The sequence below is a fragment of the Kogia breviceps genome, chromosome 4, assembly GCF_026419965.1.
Source record: "Kogia breviceps isolate mKogBre1 chromosome 4, mKogBre1 haplotype 1, whole genome shotgun sequence".
Lineage (NCBI taxonomy): Eukaryota > Metazoa > Chordata > Mammalia > Artiodactyla > Physeteridae > Kogia > Kogia breviceps.
In genome coordinates this window covers 6,124,992-6,144,431 of record NC_081313.1, presented here as the reverse complement: position 1 = coordinate 6,144,431, position 19,440 = coordinate 6,124,992, and the positions used below count along the sequence as shown (strand labels likewise).

The window sequence follows — 19,440 nt, the reverse complement described above, 5'->3', positions numbered from 1 at the left end:
GAAATAATTTAACATTTAAACAGTAAGTAGTCATTAGTGTCTAAGGTGTTTGATAATAATAATAATAATAATAATAATAATAATAATAATAAATTGTATCAAACATCAATTTGGTAAACTCTCTGCAGTCAGAGTCCCTGACTTAGAAGTAGAAAATTGATCTTCTTGATCACTAACTAGTACAAAAGAAAGCTTTGGTGTAATTGTAAAATCCAACCTTGATGAGTTTTGGAAAGAATTTTGATATTTTCTATGTCCGTTCAATATCCATAAAACAATGAACTGAATTTTCTCAACAGAGTTTTAATACCTGTGCTGTGACTGCTGCCATTAACATAGCAGCTTTTGTTCATACTAAGACTATAATTATACAGTTAAATGGTGCAAATTACCTCTAACCTGCTCTTTTTCTACATCAACACACAAAAAAGGCAAATGAATAAGGCCAACCTAGAACAGTTGTCCTTTCTGCAATAATTACTTAATTCATTTTAGCAAATCCTGGTCAAGCTTGACATGTACAAATTAAATGTCTGGTTATTTATTCGTGCCTGAAATAGCTCTACTTTAGGAGTTAAAATGTGAAAGTATTTAGATGCAACAAAACTTAAAAGTTTCTAACTCTCCCAAACAGGGGTTGAATGTAAATCTCATATTTTTATCAAAAAGTTAAAATAATTTGTGTAAAGACACTGTAAATTTGTCAGAAAGGATTTTGCTTTCTTTTAAAAACTTTTCTAAGAAAATTTCTCACTGAGAAAGCAAGATATTAACTTCTTCCCTTTCCCTTAGCTTCACATCACACAGACATCATTTACTAACAGGAGCGTTGAAAGAGGTGACTTGTCAAAGACAGAAACCTGGTAACCAGAAATGTGGTAAAACAATATATGCCTGGAAGAACCACAGGAAAAGCTAGAAAGAAATCGGATATGGTTAGAGGCAGTTTAAATGTTGCATGTAAAATGCTATGAATACAATTTCATGATGGGATTTTTAAAAACTAATATTTTGGAAAAATGATTGATTTTGAAGAAAAAAATAGCTTACTTCTTTTTCTAGTATTTTATTGTAGAAAAGCAATGAGATTCTCTGAATATCTTCAGACTTGAGCCATTGCCTGGAAATAAAAAGGACAGACACATCATAAAACCAAACCTCCAACCAAACATCTGGAACTATTTTTTAAAAATGACTTGCATTTTTCTCTCTTCATAATGCCAAATATGGAATCTAGGTTTGCTAACAGGATATGCAAATATAGTATGCTTATTCACACATTGCTCGCCTTGAAAATTCTATATTACAAACCGTCAAACCAAATTGAAACTCTAGTTATCCAACTTAAATAATAAGGGAGATAAGTCATCAAAAGAACTCAAGTACGTCAATAAATTTGTTCCCTGATATCTTACTGAAACCACATGGTACTTTCATCTCTTAAAGGATCTGGTTCAGAGAGAAGCACCATTTTTCTTAGCTTATAGCAAGCAACACATCACAGAGCATCAGAAATATTTAGAGTAGCTTCCAGATGTAGGCAAGAAGATTTTACTCCTTTCACACTTACTAAAAATACTTTCAAATTGTCATGCTTTTCATTTCTACAAAGTAAAAAAAAAGTCATGCTTGAATACAGATTTCAAAAAATGGGTACAAATACTAATATAAGAAGCAATCAGGTCATACTACTAACATAGTATGTTGATGCCAACATAAACACACACATACATAATACAAATATACCTCTCAGATGTTGAAAAATAAAAGGCATATGGAAGTAACATTCTTACACATTGATTAACTTTCAGAAATCTGTTTTGGGAAAGCAGTTGAGATAGAGAAAGACCTTAAAGACAAAATGCTTCTTCACTACAACATTGTGTATAATCACAGGTTACAGGGCCACCCTGGCTGTATGACCCAGCAAACTGGGCATATGATGCCTGGTACAGTCACACATTTTGCAATAAAATAAACACACAGTTTATGAAATAAAGCTAAGCAAACAGAAAGATAACACATTCTTATAGTCATGAGTACAAAAATGTAAGAAAAAATTGAAATGCATCAGGAAAAATACCTAGAAATAAATATGAACAAAATAAATTACCATCTAGGTTAAGTCACTACACTGAGGAATTTTTACTTCTACTTTCTGATTTTTTAAAAATCAAGACTTTTATAATTAAAATATATAATTACCTGAATTGCATATGTATATGCATGTAGTATTTATGCATAAATACTTGCATATTTATGTATATATTTCCAAGTGTATATATAACTCTGTATCTACATCTACACTTATATCTATACTTATATATCTATATATAGGCAGAGAGAGTATATATATATATATACTTCTAGAGATAAAATGTTATACCTGTGAAAACAATGATCAATTCCCAAGAATTCCTAAATATAGTACTTTTCCAACCCATTGGTCATATCTCTATGGATTCTGACTACCTGCAACATATTTGGGAGATAAAGACAAATGGAGAAGGCCTTTGATGATGATCCAGGAATAAAGACCAAGTGAACCGTCACACATTATCCCGTAATCAACAGGGTCATTCACCTCCTGATTTCAGACTCAGGTCGAAATGTACACTGAGGTTTCACATTAGGGTTGATCCAGTTAACCCAGGAGACCGGCATATTTGAGGAGGAACATCTCCAGGGCTACCTGGACAGCCATGTGCCTGGAACATCTGGACAGTTCTGAAGACGCTCACAGCACACGCACCACGATGAACTTGAGTTTCCCAGGAGACTAAACCACAGACAGTGCAATTTCAACTGTGGCCCAGAAGTCAGTCATGTATTCTAGAATGATTGCCATTAAAAGTGAGAACTTTAAAAATACTTATAGATTCAAGGTTATAAGCTTTAGGTATCAGGAAAATAATTTTTGTTTTGATATTATGACTGCCCCAGCTGCAGAGATAGGTTATTGTTCTGTTTTATGGCACTAGTTGGAGGAATCAAAGGTTGGTTAATATTAGAAGGAGCAGAAAATAAAATTTAAGATAAATTTTAGCTATACTCATTTTTTAGAACTGTGTATTCATTATGGATATCCTATGAATAATGTATGCCAGTAACTTATTAAAAACTTTTTTTCTTTATTACAGATGAAATTTCTATTTAAAAAATGCTCCTGGATAATATAAGCTTGGAAATAAAATATGAGAAAATTTATAAAGTGAAGATAAAACCAGCTCCTTATTGGGTAGTGGAGCCCCCATGTTTCTAGGTTTTAGTTACCTGTCTGCCCTGCAGCTGGACAGGAAGCACTCAAGACAAAGTCTGCCTTTCTTTGTGTCCCCAACACCTAACACAGGTTCATAAGACTTGATCACTGGATGGATGCTTGGGGAAATGACTGAATTCCAATTGTTGGTTCAAGGTATTTGCTCATAAGAATCTTGGCTGCAAGCAGAGTTGCTGTACAACTAATTAGCCATAAGGCTGTTTTACCATAATAGATAAAATAACTGTTGATTCACAGTTTTGGATTCATTACACTAGAAAATGATAATATATCAATTTTTGTACATCTTTCAGTGAGCAATCATCTCTCCCACCCACCAAATCCAACAGTTTAGCAAGCTATGGCAAATATATAAAAGGCAGCTAGTAATTGACAACAGTCTTTGAGAGCATTAATCATTGGCTCTTTTGCTGATCTAGATACAACAGCTTGTTCTCTCCTGCCGTCTCTACCAAATTTATCATGCAATAGTAGAAGCTGGAGGCAAAAGAAGAATCCAGGTCCTAACCTCCCCAAAAAGAAATGGTTGTATAATTCTTGATGAGTATACATTTCTTTAAAAAATTTTTTTAATTTATTTTATTTTATTTTTCTTAACATTGTTATTGGAGTATAATTGCTTTACAATGGTGTGTTAGTTTCTGCTTTACAACAAAGTGAATCAGCTATACATATACATATATCCCCATATCTCTTCCTTCTTGCGTCTCCCTCCCACCCTCCCTATCCCATCCCTCTAGGTGGTCACAAAGCACTGAGCTGATCTCCCTGTGCTATATAGCTGCTTCCCACTAGCTATCTATTTTACATTTGGTAGTGTATATATAAGTCCACTCCACTCTCTCAGTTCGTCCCGGCTTACCCTTCCCCCTCCCCGTGTCCCCAAGTCCATTCTCTACATCTGCATCTTTATTCCTGTCCTGCCACTAGGTTCTTCTGAACCAGTTTATTTATTTTTTTTTTTTTTTAGATTCCATCTATATGTATTAGCATAAGGTATTTGTTTTTCTCTTTCTGACTTACTTCACTCTGTATGACAGACTCTAGGACCATCCACCTCACTACAAATAACTCAATTTCGTTTCTTTTTATAGCTGAGTAATATTCCATTGTATATATATGTGCCACATCTTCTTTATCCATTCATCTGTTGATGGACATGGTGAATTTTTTTGCCATTTGATAGTGAAGATCATGAAATAGGCAGAATTGTGGTATTTGGTACAGAATTTGGCTTAGATGATTTGGTGAAATATAAGGACTGGGCATGTGATGGGACATTTCAGTATAGTTTGGATATGTATCACCAGTGATACACATTACACATATTGATAAGAAATAGCAGAGTCCCTTCTCTTTTCGTTTTACTCCCAGGGGAATCTGCAGAGGCTTAGAGCAGATTTTTTTATATCGTAAAGAATGTATGTCTGACATTAGATCCTGAATCCTTAGTGATCGACCTTGAGAAAAAAAGTATCATTGCTTTCTCTAAGATACACCCAAATACAACTATAACCATGTATCTACACACATTTTAAGTACATCTAAGTATTTTTTGCATTTTTATTTTTTGCAATCAAATCTTTCAAAATTGTGTTGCTAATGTTTCATGATGTCCATTTCAATGTTTCTCTTTTATTTTCTTTATTTTATCTTTTATGGCAAAACTGTCTTATGCCAGTTAGTCCTGAGGTGAATCCCCTTGCAGCAAAGATATTTATGGTGAGACTGCCGGACCCACACCTACCCTGTGCCTTCCTTTTCCCACAGCAGGTCAGGTTTGGCCAAAGGCTTCTTCCTTGAAGCCATAAGTGATGGGCCCAATTCTTCCTCTTTTGCCCTCAGAGTTAAGGATAGCACATCCTCCCCACAGGCCTCACGTCTCTGTGGGTTCTCTGAGGTGGCCTCAGTTCCCATTACTGATTCACAGGAAACTCAGAGATTTATAAATGTCATTTGGATATTTAGAGTCAGAAAGATTGGTGTGGGAAAATAAGGTCAAATATTTTGGGGAATTGGAACTACACACAGAGAAGAGAATGGAGAATGTGTGTAATATCCCCGGTCTCCTGACACTGTTCCTGACCCAAGTGGTCTCTGGCACGAAGAAAGTCAACCCCACCCCTGCACTACACAAAAAAAATGATTATTAATTTATACTAAGTTGTTTTTGTGCTAGGCTGAGGCCAATAAAGGAAATTCTAAACAAGATCTTGACCTGAGCTGAGAGGCAAAGTACATCCACATCCTCATGCAGAATTATTCTGGAATGTTATCGCAAAGGGGATGCTAAAATAGAGAGAAGACCACTTTCCTTTCGTTAAGGACTGACTGTTCATATCTCCCACTTCATACGTTGAAGACCTAACCTGCAGTGTACGTATCTGGAGACGGGGCCTCCAAGGAAGTAATTAGAGTTGAATGAAGTCCTAAGGGTGGGGACCTGACTCAAGAGAATGAGTGTACTTATGAGAAGTGACACCAGAGAGCTTGCTCTTTCTCTTTCTCTGCATAGCCCAGAGGAAAGGCCACGGGAGAACGCAGCAAGGGGACTGCCTTTTGCAAGTCAAGGAGAGAGTTCTCACCAGAAACCAACCATGCTGGCACCCTGACTCGGACTTCTAGCCTTCAGAGCTGTGAGAAAATAAATTTTTGTTGTTTAAGCCACTCAGCCCATGGCATTTTGTACGGCAGTCCCAGCTGACTAACACACCACCTATCTATGCAGCCTCCAAAGGTCCAAGTGGCCTCAGTTGTGCACTAAGGCCCTGGGTGACCTGTGGCATTTGGGAAAGGTGGTCCATGGACCTGCAGCTGAAATAAATGATGCTGGATGGGTGGTCTCTCGGTGTGGAAGCCTGATCCTTCCCCAGCCCTGGGGTCGGCCGGTCATCCACCCATACATGCACTCCACTCCACTCAGACATAATTAAACCTGGGTCCCGTGTCCTTCATTAACTCACCAGCTCACTTCCTGCACCCCAGGGGCCCCTGTTTCTCCCCTTTTGAACTTTTCACATTACCTCTTTCCTACTGTTTTTCTTTTTTTTAAAACCAATCTGGAAGAACCTGACATGGCAATCTCATTCTGAATGTTAACCGTACAGCACACCCTTCTATTGAGATGAATCTTACAGGAGCGCCCAGCTCCACAAGAGAAGAATGCTGCCGTGGAGGGCATGGTCTGGTCTGTCCACCCACAGGGCTTCCCCTTCCCCTCTCTGCACCTCCCGATAGGAGAAGCTTCTGGTAATCCTCCTCGGGGCAGACCTCTGGTACACACTTTCTTCCCTCTCACCTCGCTGCCAACTAAAACTTGCCACTTGCCACCTGCCTCTACAAGGATTTTGTCACTGGCCGCTGCTGTCTCTGACCTTCAACACACCTTCAAAGGGGTTCAGGGTGGAGGTCATGAATGAGGCATCTGTGCTCTGGGAAAACTGGCAGAAAAGGCCTTCAGATAGTTAAGATATTTTCAGGAGATTTTATGAGCCCAATTTCTTGCCTCTTCTCACATCTAGAAAAGCACTAAAATTATTAATGGGCACGTCTGCTCCTTGTGACTAGCAGTAACCTGCCTCAACATGTGCTGGGCTGCACGTGCCCCCATTCACCAAGATCACGTATATACAGACCTCCTCCCCACTTCTCTAGACAGTTCCTCAGAGCTACCTGAGAGGCTGTCTCCTGGCCTACAGTCCTCATTTTTTTTTTTTTTTTTTGCGGTACACGGGCCTCTCACTGATGTGGCCTCTCCCGTTGCGGAGCACAGGCTCCGGATGCCCAGGCTCAGCGGCCACGGCTCACGGGCCCAGCCGCTCCGCGACATGTGGGATCTTCCCGGACCGGGGCACGAACCCGCGTCCCCTGCATCGGCAGACGGATTCTCAACCACTGCACCACCAGGGAAGCCCTACAGTCCTCATTTTGCCCCCAGTAAAACTTAATTCACAACTCTCAGGTTGTGCATTGTTTCTCAGCTGACATCACCCACGCAGACTAAGTCAAAACCTCTGCTCTGAGCTCCGTCCTCACGGGGGCCTGGCCATCTCTGGTTTGGCTCTGCAGCATTCACTTTAGGGTCTTCCTGTCTTAAGGAATCCTCTGCACACCGGCAGGATGGAGGCGATCACACAGTCATTGATTAGAACCATTCAAAGTGCTCACACCCCACCCCCTCAGGAGGACTCCAAGTTGCTTCTCAGGGCATCCAACTTCCCACTCAAGCCTCTTTACCCTGAGAGACCCCTGCAGGGGTCTCCTGGGTCCTGATTGTGCTAAAGACTGGGAAGCACACCTCTGACCCTGGCGCGTCCTGTTATCACACCATGAAGGTTTCCCTCTCTCCCTCTTAGTTTCCTTCAAGGTTTGGCCCAGGTGTCCCCTCCTCCAGAAATCGTGAGACTTTTCACCTGTGCTGTCCTGCTCCTCTCTACCTGTCACAACTGTCGGGCATCTGTGCAGCGACCTCTCTTCCCCTCACTCAGGGCTCTGAGGGGTAACACGAGGCCTGGGGTCTTGGAATGCATGTCTGATCCTGAGCAGATGAGGACATTTGCTCACCCTTTAACAGATGCCTCTGCTGAGTGAGTAAATGAAGGAATACATGAAAATCTGCATATGAATCACTGTTTTATGTCAATAGCAGAACACGACTGAATGGTACATCGAGCCTGGAGCCCCTACTGAATCCTCAAGGGGAAAATCAAATAAGATCAGAAGAACATCTTATCGAAGAACAAGAGAGGTTAATGAGTAGGGCATGACAGAATGGGAGTGAAGCTAATTAAGAAAATAGGTGCATAATAGCTTCCATTAAAAAATTTCCCCTTTTGATTTCTGAGTACAGCATGACATTTTCTTCCACTTGATTTCTGAAATGTGTTGGGAAAATTACAGCATAAGCAATTACACCAACGTTAACCACGACTTTAGCATAAAACTACGTTAAAACACAAAGGTGGTAACCAAACATGTATTTGAGTACAAAGTGATACCATACTGACAGACAATTCACAAACCACTTTGACAAAAATAAAGCAAAGCCAATGATTGTACTTTCTAATGATTCCTTTAGTAGGAACGTTCTAAAAAGCGGGCATAAAGGTAGTTTAACAAGGTAGGCGTCCTGCCTGAAGACATGCTGAGGCTGATTTTATACATTCGTTTTTTATTATTACTATTATCACTGTAATTGGCTAAACTTTGTCAAGGAACAAGATTTCTTCTCTCTTCTGCTGTATTTTATTCCAGTGGGTTACAGAGTAGTAATTGCTATTTCCTCTGGTCGAATGAATCTACATTGTGTGAAATCAGACTTCCCTGGGTTTTAGCTGGCAGTACATTACAGGTAATCGTTGTTTCTCACTGGTGAGGTGTTGAGGTTTCAATCAGGGCAGAGCTGAGACTGTTTTTTACTTTGATCCTGATATCAGGCAAAGCACCTATCTCGGCACTGCTGGTGTGCCCTGATTGCTCTATGGCAGGTGGAAGCCTTTATCTATTTGGAATATACGACGGGGATCAGGCAGGTGTGCATTCGATGTGTGGCATATCTGAACTGCAGCTCTAGTCAGCCCTAGAGACTTTATTGTATATGTATGGAACTCCACACGTACACACACCACCTACATACATACATCCGCTCATGCGATTCCTTCATAAGCACTGTAAATATTCTGAAATGCACACTTGCAAGGCACAGTCTAGAAGAGGTATGCACTTTGCAAAGCTGTGTAACTTAATTTTGGAGGCACAGTTCCAGGTGAAAATCATTTACACTTTCCATGAGTCAACTTTCATGATAAAAATTAAATAGTTCCCATAAAGATGAAAACTTTCGCATAAAACCTTTTCATTTGGATCTACTAAGGTTTTCACCGCAGTTTAATTCAATAAACATTTATGGAGCATCTAATGAGTACCAGGAATCACACCGAGTCGTTTACCTCCTGCCATTCGTGGGGTCAGCCGTGGCACACACACCTAAGGAGAATTCCAAGGCCGGTGAATGTAATCATTCTGGGCAAAAGCCACGAAAGCCACCACCTTCTTTAAATCTTGTCTCCTGCCTTTTTGAACCATTTAAAACGACAATAGCAATTTTTGGCTTTATAGACAATGATATTTTGGCCTCCAAAGAATTGGTCTTCCTCCTGCTGCCTCCATGAAGTCAGATTCTAATGCTCAAGACCCTCTTCCAGGATTTAGAACACAGGTACCTCCACATTCTCTGACTTTTTCGGGGTCGGGGGACGAATGCATTTTGAATGGTGTCACACATTACAACGTAACGATTTTCCCATGTGGAATCTGTTGATCTTTAAAAAATATGCTACTGAACACACTATGCTCTAATGATCTCTCTGTAATTCCGTATCATGTTGTTTATCAGTAATTTCCTTGGGGAGGATTAGGCAGAGTTAAAAAAATTTTTAAAGATGAAATACTACTAACAAGAGCTATTATTAAGGACGCTTGAGGTGAAATGAATGAACTGTCTCAGTAAACTTGGCTTTGTCATGATAAGTATGACAGAGTTTGGGGGGAAATTCTTTTGGAAAATATGTCATTATTTTCAAATAATAGGATTGAAATAAGAGAGGAATGATAATTTAAAAGTACTCACTTTTGTGCATTGATTCCATCAATTGCTTGAATCATCCTTTCATTTAATTCCTCTTCAAATCTTTTCTTTTGTGACTTGGTTCTATATGAAGGAGGAAATATTTTGGGTAAGAATATTATTACTAAACTAAACAGTAAGCCTGTGTGTCTATGATGCCAAAACCTCTGTCTGATTCTGTTAACTGAATTTTTTTAAAGAAGGAAACAGTCTATGTGCAGCCTTTTCTCTATTAACATATAGCCACTCTGTGGACTGAATGAATTGGCTAGAGTCTTTGGTGCAGTAAAATGTTGCCTTACTACTCAGAGTGAAATTAAAAAGCAACACTGAAAGATATGTCCTTGGTGTCTGAGATAAAAGAAATTTCTGTCTCAAGAGATGCACTAGCCCTTGAATTGTTGCCTTTATAAACTTTATTTTATGACAGAACATACTGGCTTTGGAAATTCCCTTGTAAAAATGTGGTGTGGTTGACAAAATAATCATTCCTGTTTTATGTTTTCCTTGGTCAACTTTCAGGAATTTTCAGAACTAAAGTCTTACTTGAGACGCGTCAAAGCTTCATGGCATGTATTTAAATGTTCCTCAGTTTTGGAAAGCACTATTCACAGAAAACCCCACTTATATGTGCAGACCGCTCACTGGATCTCGGAAGTAAATAATCTTCAGTCATAAAATAAAATGTGTTGCAAATAAACTGTGCCAAGATAAGAATGAGTTCTCCAAGGTTGATTTGACAATTAGCATGAGAATGATGTAAAGGAGAAAATCAAAATAATACCTGTTTTTAAAAATTAAACATCTACTGCACAGAGTATAAGCACACGTGGCCCTTCCCAAACCGGCCTGAACGAGCCTGCACCTGAGTCTGGGTGTCCGGGTCACCTAGTCCCATGGGACTGAGCCCAAAGCTTCTGTATCTTTTTTATTTTTTATTTTTTTTTCGGTACGCGGGCCTCTCACCGTCGCGGCGCACAGGCTCCGGACGCGCAGGCTCAGCGGCCACGGCTCACGGGCCCAGCCGCTCCGCGGCACGTGGGATCTTCCCGGACCGGGGCACGAACCCGCGTCCCCCGCATCGGCAGGCGGACTCTCAACCACTGCGCCACCAGGGAAGCCCACTTCTTTGTCTTGTGGTTGGTTAAATTATTCACTGAATAGACCTCCTACTCTGGAAAAAAATAATACTTTTCTGAGTTTAGAGCGGCCTCTCTCTATAGATTAGAATAGTATTAAGTGTGCAATGCCATATTTATCTGTAATTAAATCTCATGGAATTATCATTAGTGAGATGGATGGGTAATCTACCTACGTAATATCATTGTTGGTGGATTCACACTTTCAGGTCCTGCTTTCTTTAAACAGGCTAAGGGCAGTTTTGGTTCAAAAACGGAACTATATTAAGTGACCCACCTGTAGACACCAAGCCAATGGAATTAAGAGGTTTTAGCATGCAAAATTCCAAGTTAAATTGGAAGGCAAATTAATTTTGAGCCTTCTTGTACAAAACGCATGGCATCTTAGCAACCATCTAGGATGGCTCATTCTCATTTATGGCTGAGGTGCTACCTTCACTGGAGACTCTTTCTTTTTATCAGCCCTATGCCAAGTGTTGAGATTCCTGACTTCAGTTTGGTGGCTTTCTTTTTCAAAAAGTGTCTCCAAGTGTGAGAAGGAACAGTGTAGGTGCTTGGAGCTCACAAGAAAATTTAACCCTTCAATCATACATCCAGGGTGCTAACAATGGCATTGTCGTTGTGAGTCTGTTTTAGGATTAGCTTAGATAACGCCTGTGCGGTGCTCAAAGCAGTAAATGTGGCACATGAAGTAGCCAATAAATGCATATTATTATGCACCCTTTGTATTCACTAATTTTCTGGCTAACAGCTCTTAACATGCAGACAGTTTCCTTGTCTCCATGGTTTTGTGACCTCCACTACGGAAGTGACAGGATACCCTTGGGGCTGATCACCTCCCCACGAGGAGTTCTTAATTCACCAAGCAGGGCTTTGTTCCTCAGATTTTCAACGTTTCATCACTTTTGACCTTCCTGTCCTTGTTCCTGCCCTACCGTTGGCTTCCCCAGTACTCAGTGTCCCCAAGCCCTCTTTCCAATTCCTCTCCATTCTTTCTCCTGAGCTCCTTCCCCGACCTGTCCCACCCCCAGGCCTGGGCTGCTATATCTAAAGAGGTGTGGAAGAGGTCCTGCTTTATCTCAGATGATGCTTCACTGCCCTATGATGCCCACTCACTGCCAAGCTGTGGGCTCAGAGAGGTTTTAGGACCTTGGCCATGTTACATAGGCAGGACGTACAAAGGAAGTCCCAGGTGAGGCTGATTTGAAAGCTGAGCTCTCTCTGTGAGGCTTGGGGCCACCAAAGATCAACCACCATGGAGGAAAGTGGAGTAGATGTGGAGGAAGCTCTTAGGAGGGCAGGCAGGACAGGAGAGCAGCTACGAACACAGGTTTTGGTGTCACAGACCCTGGGCATGACCATGGCCTTGCCTCCACAGTCACGTGACTCTGGTCACCTCCTAACCCAGCACCTCGGCTTCCCTCCTAAAATGATAATGGCAATTTCATCTACCTTGGAGTAACCCTGCAGGGATGAAATCAGATTTCCCATATGCCTGGTACAGATAAAAATGACAGCTTCTGATCACTGTCTTTCAGACAGTGCTTATCCCCAAAGACACTGCCCACATCATACTGGCTCTGCACGAGGTATTTCCCACTAGACAGATAAGAGGACATAGCACGTATAAGGCGAAAGGATGTCCATGAAATTCTGTAGACAGTTGTTTGCAGATGTGCTAGTCTCTTATTGGCCTGAAGAGTCAAGCCTTCTCAAGATATGTGACAGGCCCAAAATATTTCTTAAATTACCTTAAGCTCTCTTTAATTTGGTATTTGCCACTTAAAAAATAACACTTCAAAAGCCCAAGAACCCAATTTTCCTTATAACATTGGGCTCTAAGTGTTATATGTCAATGTTAAAATTTCAAATTTTACACAAAATACAAATTAGAGCTCATTACAACAAAAATAAAGTAACATAGAGGGGTCTGAAATAGTGTGCCCTAAAGATCTGGCAAGGAATGATCTAACTAGTTTCAGGCAATGCGTTTTCTACAGGAATAAACTCATGTCTCTGTGGGGAAAGAAAAGCTGACTCAAGTTTTGGGCCTTTCATTAATTATCCTAACATCTTCAATAAGAAGTACTTAGCTCCCAAACCAATGCAAAAGTAAGACCCTGGGGGCTTCCCTGGTGGCGCAGTGGTTGAGAGCCTGCCTGCCGATGCAGGGGACACGGGTTCGTGCCCTGGTCCGGGAAGATTCCACATGCCGCGGAGCGGCTGGGCCCATGCACCATGGCCGCTAAGCCTGTGTGTCCGGAGCCTGTGCTCCGCAATGGGAGAGGCCGCAACAGTGAGAGGCCTGCGTACTGAAAAAAAAAAAAAAAAAAAAAAAAAAGTAAGACTCTGAGCCCTGAAGCTAGAGGAACACAGACAAGGAAAAGGGTAAGTGTCTGTCTGTGATCTTGTGAAGATGACAGCAGACAGCAGGGGCCTGCAGGCCTTTGTGGAAGCAATTTTTCTTTTTTGGAGCAGTGTGGACTGCACTTCTTTTCACTATAGAAAGGCTGGACTTACCTTGCTTTTATTTCTAGGATTCAACCCCAGAAACATCATTTTAGGTAAGTTATTCATTTGAAGAAAGTTCCATTTTTTACTACAGACTAATATGAAGAAGAATCATTTTAAGAAAATAATTTAAAGTTCTAAAGTGTTCACTAGGCAGTGTTTTCCTTTTCCCTCTTTTAACTCTAATAAAACGACACCAATAATCCTATTTTTAGAAGCTGAAAGCAATTTAGTAGGGGTTTTCACAAGTAGCTGCTCTATTTTTGGAAGAAGTAGACTTCAAAATTACTATAATTGATGATAATTACTTTCAGGAATAAATAAAGAACAATTAAGCCTTTAAAAAATTAGCAAGTGGAATGTAGACACACAAACTATACCTTAAGGTGCGACTTTGAAAATTATGCTGACCCATTGGTACATCCTATTAAAAACAAGAGTATTAGTTGCCAAAAACATACTTTAAGAATCTTGCAGTGATAACAATGTATATTTCTTCTTCTATCATGGAAAATATCATTTAGGTAACAAATGACTAGCCATGAGGAGAGAAAGAGCTTAGTTATAAATGTGAAACATGATTAAAAATTCAGTTCATATTTAGAATGTTGTTGTAATCTATAAACTCTAAATGTTGGAAGTGTCAGGATTGTGGTCTGACCCATCCTGATATTTGCAGATACGATTTCAAACAATGCCTGCAGAGGACTGTTATTAAAGTTACTGTAGACAAATGATGTGAAAATGTAGTTTGGCGTCAGACTGAAATTTACAAAATGCTTTAAAACACAAACATGATCATAAAATCTATAGTCAATCCTTATCACTGACTGGACTGTTAAGAAATAGGACTATTGGTTAAGTGTGTGAAAGTGAGAATCACTGATCAAAAAGAAGAAATGTACATATGCGTGATGGTAGTTCCTGAAAAAGGTCAACGACAGAGAGAGACACTGGTCAGAGTTAATCAGTGGGGGTCTCCACTGCCAAATGTTCAATAATGGACTTGAAAAACCACAAGATTCACTCTCATACATTAAAATAAAATAAAATAATTAAAATAAAACTTGGAACAAAGTGGCTCCAAATAAACTGTTCTTTGTTGCTTTGATCTCCAAGGTTAGATGAGGAAATGTATTCAGCCTAGGGAAAGGTGAGTCTTAAAAAAATAACTGAACTCCAAGTGTTATTATATAAAGTAAAATAATGCATTATTTACCGGCTCTATCAAGGTTAAATCAAGAGTCAATGAAGTTCTGCATAGGGGATTAGATAAAAGAAATAACTTCTGGCAATGACAATTGTTCAACCCTGGGATGTATGAATAAGAATGCCAATGGGATCTTTCTGGAACTGAGTAAGGGACACAGTCCTATGGGCTTCATGTGCTAATAACCTAAGCCTCAGATGTCCTCTGTCACTACTAAGGCAGTCCCTAGGCTCCATCTCTGTGACTCGAGGCCAGCTGGTCAAGAAAACTGAGTTTGTTCCAGAGGCCCTCTGATTTTTATACACAGTTTCCTGAAGTTCAAATCTTGAGCCAGTTATAACTCTCTTGCAAGAGGCATCTTCACTAACACATAATAACAGATTAAAAGTCAGGCTGAAATCTCTCCTTCAGTGTTTTGCTGAGACAGTAAGGCAGACAGGTTGCTCTTAAGTCCTGAGCCAATAAACACTGATAAGAAATTAGCAACCACAGCAACATCAGTCACACACCCAGAAAAGCAAGGCCTTATTTTCACAGGTACACCTATGAAACAGCACAGAAAATCACGTTTTAATATTTAGATCTGATTCTTATTTCTTGAAAACCAACCAACCAGCCAACCGAATGACCGACCGACCAACTCTTTGTTTATAATAAATCTCGATGGGAGATATTAGCCATTAGTACTAATAGTAAATGCAGTGTTGAGATGAAATTATCCAACTTTTTTCATAAGAGTGATAGAAGCATCGACTTTCCCTGACTACTAGATCCTAGGGTCTTAGGATACCTTTCCTCTAACAATGTCTAGTTGCTGGAAGGTTCCAGTTGCCCCAGTCCTGCCTCCTTGGATCTTTTCTCTTCTTATGATCTCATCCAGCTCCATGGCTTCAGATATCATCTAAGACCTGATGCTTCTCACATCCACATCTCCAGCTGGGACCTCTTCCCTGAGTTCCAGACTAGCACACCCAACTGCCAACTTCCTAGCCGCACTTCGATGTCTAAACGGCATACTGATTTGAAGACGTCCATTAGCAAAACCTGGATTTTTCCATCTGAAATCCCCTGACTTTCCCCGAGTAGCTGTCATCTCAGTTCATGGCATCCTCATTCTTCTAGGCGTGCAGCCAAAAAAGTGTGGATTCATCCTTGATCCTCCTTTTTACACATATCCACTCCATCACCAAGTCCTATGTGTTCCACTTTCAAATTATAACCTGAGTTTGCTTCTCACTGTTTCCACTACTAAAATCTTAGCATAAGAGGGCACCATCCTCCTCCCCCGGAATACTGCATTCTTGCTCCATTACCCAGAGCATTAACTATACTATGCCCTCCCCTTGCGTAAGACCCTCTAACGACTTCCCATCACAATCAGAATAAATTATACATGATTACTCAGAGCCTCTCACCCTGATGACCTCCCTTTGCTCATTGCTGATGACGCTACAGCCACACCAGCCTCCCCTCTGCCCTCAAAGATGCCAATTCATTTCCATCTCAGGGCCACAGAATTTGCTTTGCCACTGACTTCTCCCCTTCTCCGAGATGTGCCCAGCCGCCTCATCCAGAGTAGCCACACCGTTCGCTCCCAGAGACGATACTCCATTTTCTCTTCATCATGGTCCTGAGCAGCACCTGTAGTGCTCTTGTTTGTTCATTTGAGTCCTACTTAGGGTCTCTCTCTTTCCAATAGAACGCAAACTCCTCTAGGACTTGCTCTGGTGGTCTCCCTTGTTGACTGACTGATGGGTCATGATCTTCTGTCAGATCATTTATTTTTCAGTTGAGAAAGAACAAAGGAAGTTGAGAGAAGAGATGTAACTGAGGCAAAACAAGAATGCTGAGCCCCTGCCTTTTGGGCTTGGGTATGTGATTGTGAAATGTCCACTTTTACCTGACAGCCTGGTATGTTTCGTTTTCTCATCAGCTAATAAGAATTATGCAACATCCCATTTTCTTTCTTTACCTCAAAGGCATTCCTAATGCAATTAATGCCATTCTGCATGCAATTTTACTCAGAGATTGTTTTCAAATCGGACTATACCGCTGGGATTATTCTAAGTGCTCAACTGTGTTTACTTTCCTCTCCTCTTCTGAGTTTTTCTATTGTCTATCTGCACTTCAGCTATCTTATTGAGAATGGCCCTGTTGTAGGGAGCATTGGGACTTTATTCTCTGTTGGAAGTAAGGATAATGTAATGAAGAGACAGTTTTGTCGATGCCATTCAAATTCCAAGGACATCATGCATTCATTTGTTCTCTTATTAAGATGCTGGGGCTTTCTATTGTACTTCATAAGAGCAGAGGCAAAACACAAACCTGGATTTCAAAAAAAGAGTTCAGCTGTATTCAGTTGCTACTGTCAGTTGTAAATAACAGTCTTGGGTAAAAAAAGTTATAATGCAAAATCACTCTAGGTTAAAACCCTTAGCAATGCGGGGTTGATGCTCATTGATAACCTGATATCTGTAAGGAATATCTGAGAATGCCAATCTGAGAAGTCGGAGATGGTAAGCCTGCCTCATTACAGACAAAAGTTACTTTGGCAGGAGATGCCTTTTGGGGAACTAGCTTTCGCCCAGCGCTAGGGCACGGGGAGGGTGTACCGTGGTGCTGATCTTGCCGTTCTCCGTGGTCATGCTGTCTCTGTGATGCAGGTGTGCAAAGGGCTTGGCCGCCCCCCAGGACTCCAGGTACCGGGTCATGCGGACAGAAGCCCTCATCTTGGCTCCATCGAGGGTGGCTCGAGGTCTGAAGAGGTGCTGGGGGCTCCGTCGTTCTCCCTTGGGGTGAGAAACAAAGCATTACTCCTGGCGGGGCACAGGTGCACAGCCTCCCTCCCGCCTTCCTGCTCTACCCGCCAAGAAGCTTCTCTTGAGTAAGCAGATGCCTCTAACATCATGCCTTCACTTTCCTCGTTCCTACTCCCATTCCTTCAGTGACTGGTATTCAGTGCCACGAGCTGTTGGAGCCAAATGATTTGTTTTTCAGACAACAAAACTTACCTGTAATTGAAACTTAGGGAAAGAGAATAGCTATTTTAAGGCATGTCTTTATAAAGTTGATTCTTAGACAGAACATGCTGATCTGTTTCAAGGTGTTCTTGATGGTTGTGTTTTTTCCTAAAGCGATTGGGGGTTTTCTGATGCTAAATGGCCCCCAAATGTCGGTGTTTTGGTGTTCTTTGCCTGAATACAATGTTCTTTCTTTGTTTATTTTTTTCTTTTTTCTTTTTAAATTGGGGGTATAGTTGCTTTACAATGTGGGGTTAGTTTCTGCTGTATAACGAAATGAATCAGCTGTAAGTATACATCTATCCCCTCCCTCTTGGGCCTCCCCCACAACCCCCCATCCTGCCCATCTAGGTCACCACAGAGCACAGGGCTGAGCTCAGTATTCTTTGTACACATTTTTTTAACCTCTTCCCTGTGCTGTCCCTGTCCCATCAACGCACAGTTCGTTCCACTTGTCATACATCTGTCTCCAGATCAACCCTCTAGTCAGTTGCAAGTTTGTCTCTGAAGGTGAAACTGGGGTTTTAGGGAGGTTATTGTGAGTAAACATTAATAAACTCGATCTCCTTGATTTTATGATATTGGTTTTGACAATTCAGAGGTGTGTCTTGCTGCTCTCTGCGCTATTTACCAGCCTGCGATTTGGAGGGAGTTTACAGAAACCCTCAGAGCTTCAGTTTCTTAATGTGTAAATAGCAGTAGTACCCGTTTGGCAGGAATTTGGGAAGGGTTAAAAGAGATGAGAGCTCTAAGTCCCTGCTCTGGCCTGACACGTGGTGTGAAGAGAGTTAGAGCCAGCAGCTGTCTGCATGCGATGAATGGTGTTTAGTGTATCAAAGTTACTATGTCTGCACATAATGTACTCACACAAGTGTATACATGACATGTACTTGCCAATTTTCTAGAAGTTTCTTCTTTCCCTTTTTCTTATATCTTCATCCTACTTTCTCTCATTAGATTTTTATCATCCAAAGCCCTAAGCAAAATCCTTATCTTAATTTTCTAACTGCCAGGCGGGGTCCATCGTGGACTAACACACACATTGATCAACACTGACTAACCTATACAACCCTGTGATACAGACAGTATCCTTGTCATAAAAACACGCGATTCATTTCAACTGTTTCTTTAATAAATATTTGAATCCACTGTTACAAAACACATACGCATTTAGTTTTAGAGGCAAAGACTAGCGAAGAATTACACTAGTTCTTGACTAAAAACACTTTCCATATCAGTACTTTGCCCTTTTCACTTTTAATTATAGAAGTCATAGGCTAATTATAGACTCTTTACAATACTGACCTTGGGGTTGATTACAAAGTAGGTCTTCACCAAGTGCTGCTTTAAATATGGGTCTCTGATGTCACCATCTCCTTCCTCCACTTTATAAGCCCCATTCAAGTGTTCCAGGGTGACGGAAGAAATGTGAACACGTCTGAAGTTCCATTTTAAAACCACAATCAGGATATATAAGGAGGAACATGCAAAAAGACTTTCTATTTATTTGGGATTTCAGAGAAAATTTCTTCTGCCCCAAGTGAAGGAAAGGCTATATGTTCTCAGTAAAATTGACTGTAATTAAGGTTCATAGTCTGTTAACCACTGCTTTGGAAAGATGCTCCCAGATGTCATGAGCTACTAATATCTGGAGC

General features: G+C 40.8%; 1 protein-coding gene across 3 annotated transcripts in view; it reads right to left on the bottom strand.

Annotated features, from left to right (window-relative positions):
• Positions 1–19,440, bottom strand: part of ADCY2 (adenylate cyclase 2) — a 441,592-nt gene that overhangs the window by 99,835 nt on the left and 322,317 nt on the right. For all 3 annotated transcript variants that reach the window (XM_059063263.2, XM_059063264.2, XM_067030781.1), the window contains 5 exons: positions 19,091–19,223; positions 17,378–17,554; positions 13,936–13,979; positions 9,909–9,989; positions 1,051–1,120 (listed from right to left, as the gene is read on the bottom strand). In XM_059063263.2, the coding sequence (XP_058919246.1) occupies positions 1,051–1,120; positions 9,909–9,989; positions 13,936–13,979; positions 17,378–17,554; positions 19,091–19,223 (505 nt within the window). The remainder of the gene's footprint in view (positions 1–1,050; positions 1,121–9,908; positions 9,990–13,935; positions 13,980–17,377; positions 17,555–19,090; positions 19,224–19,440) is intronic.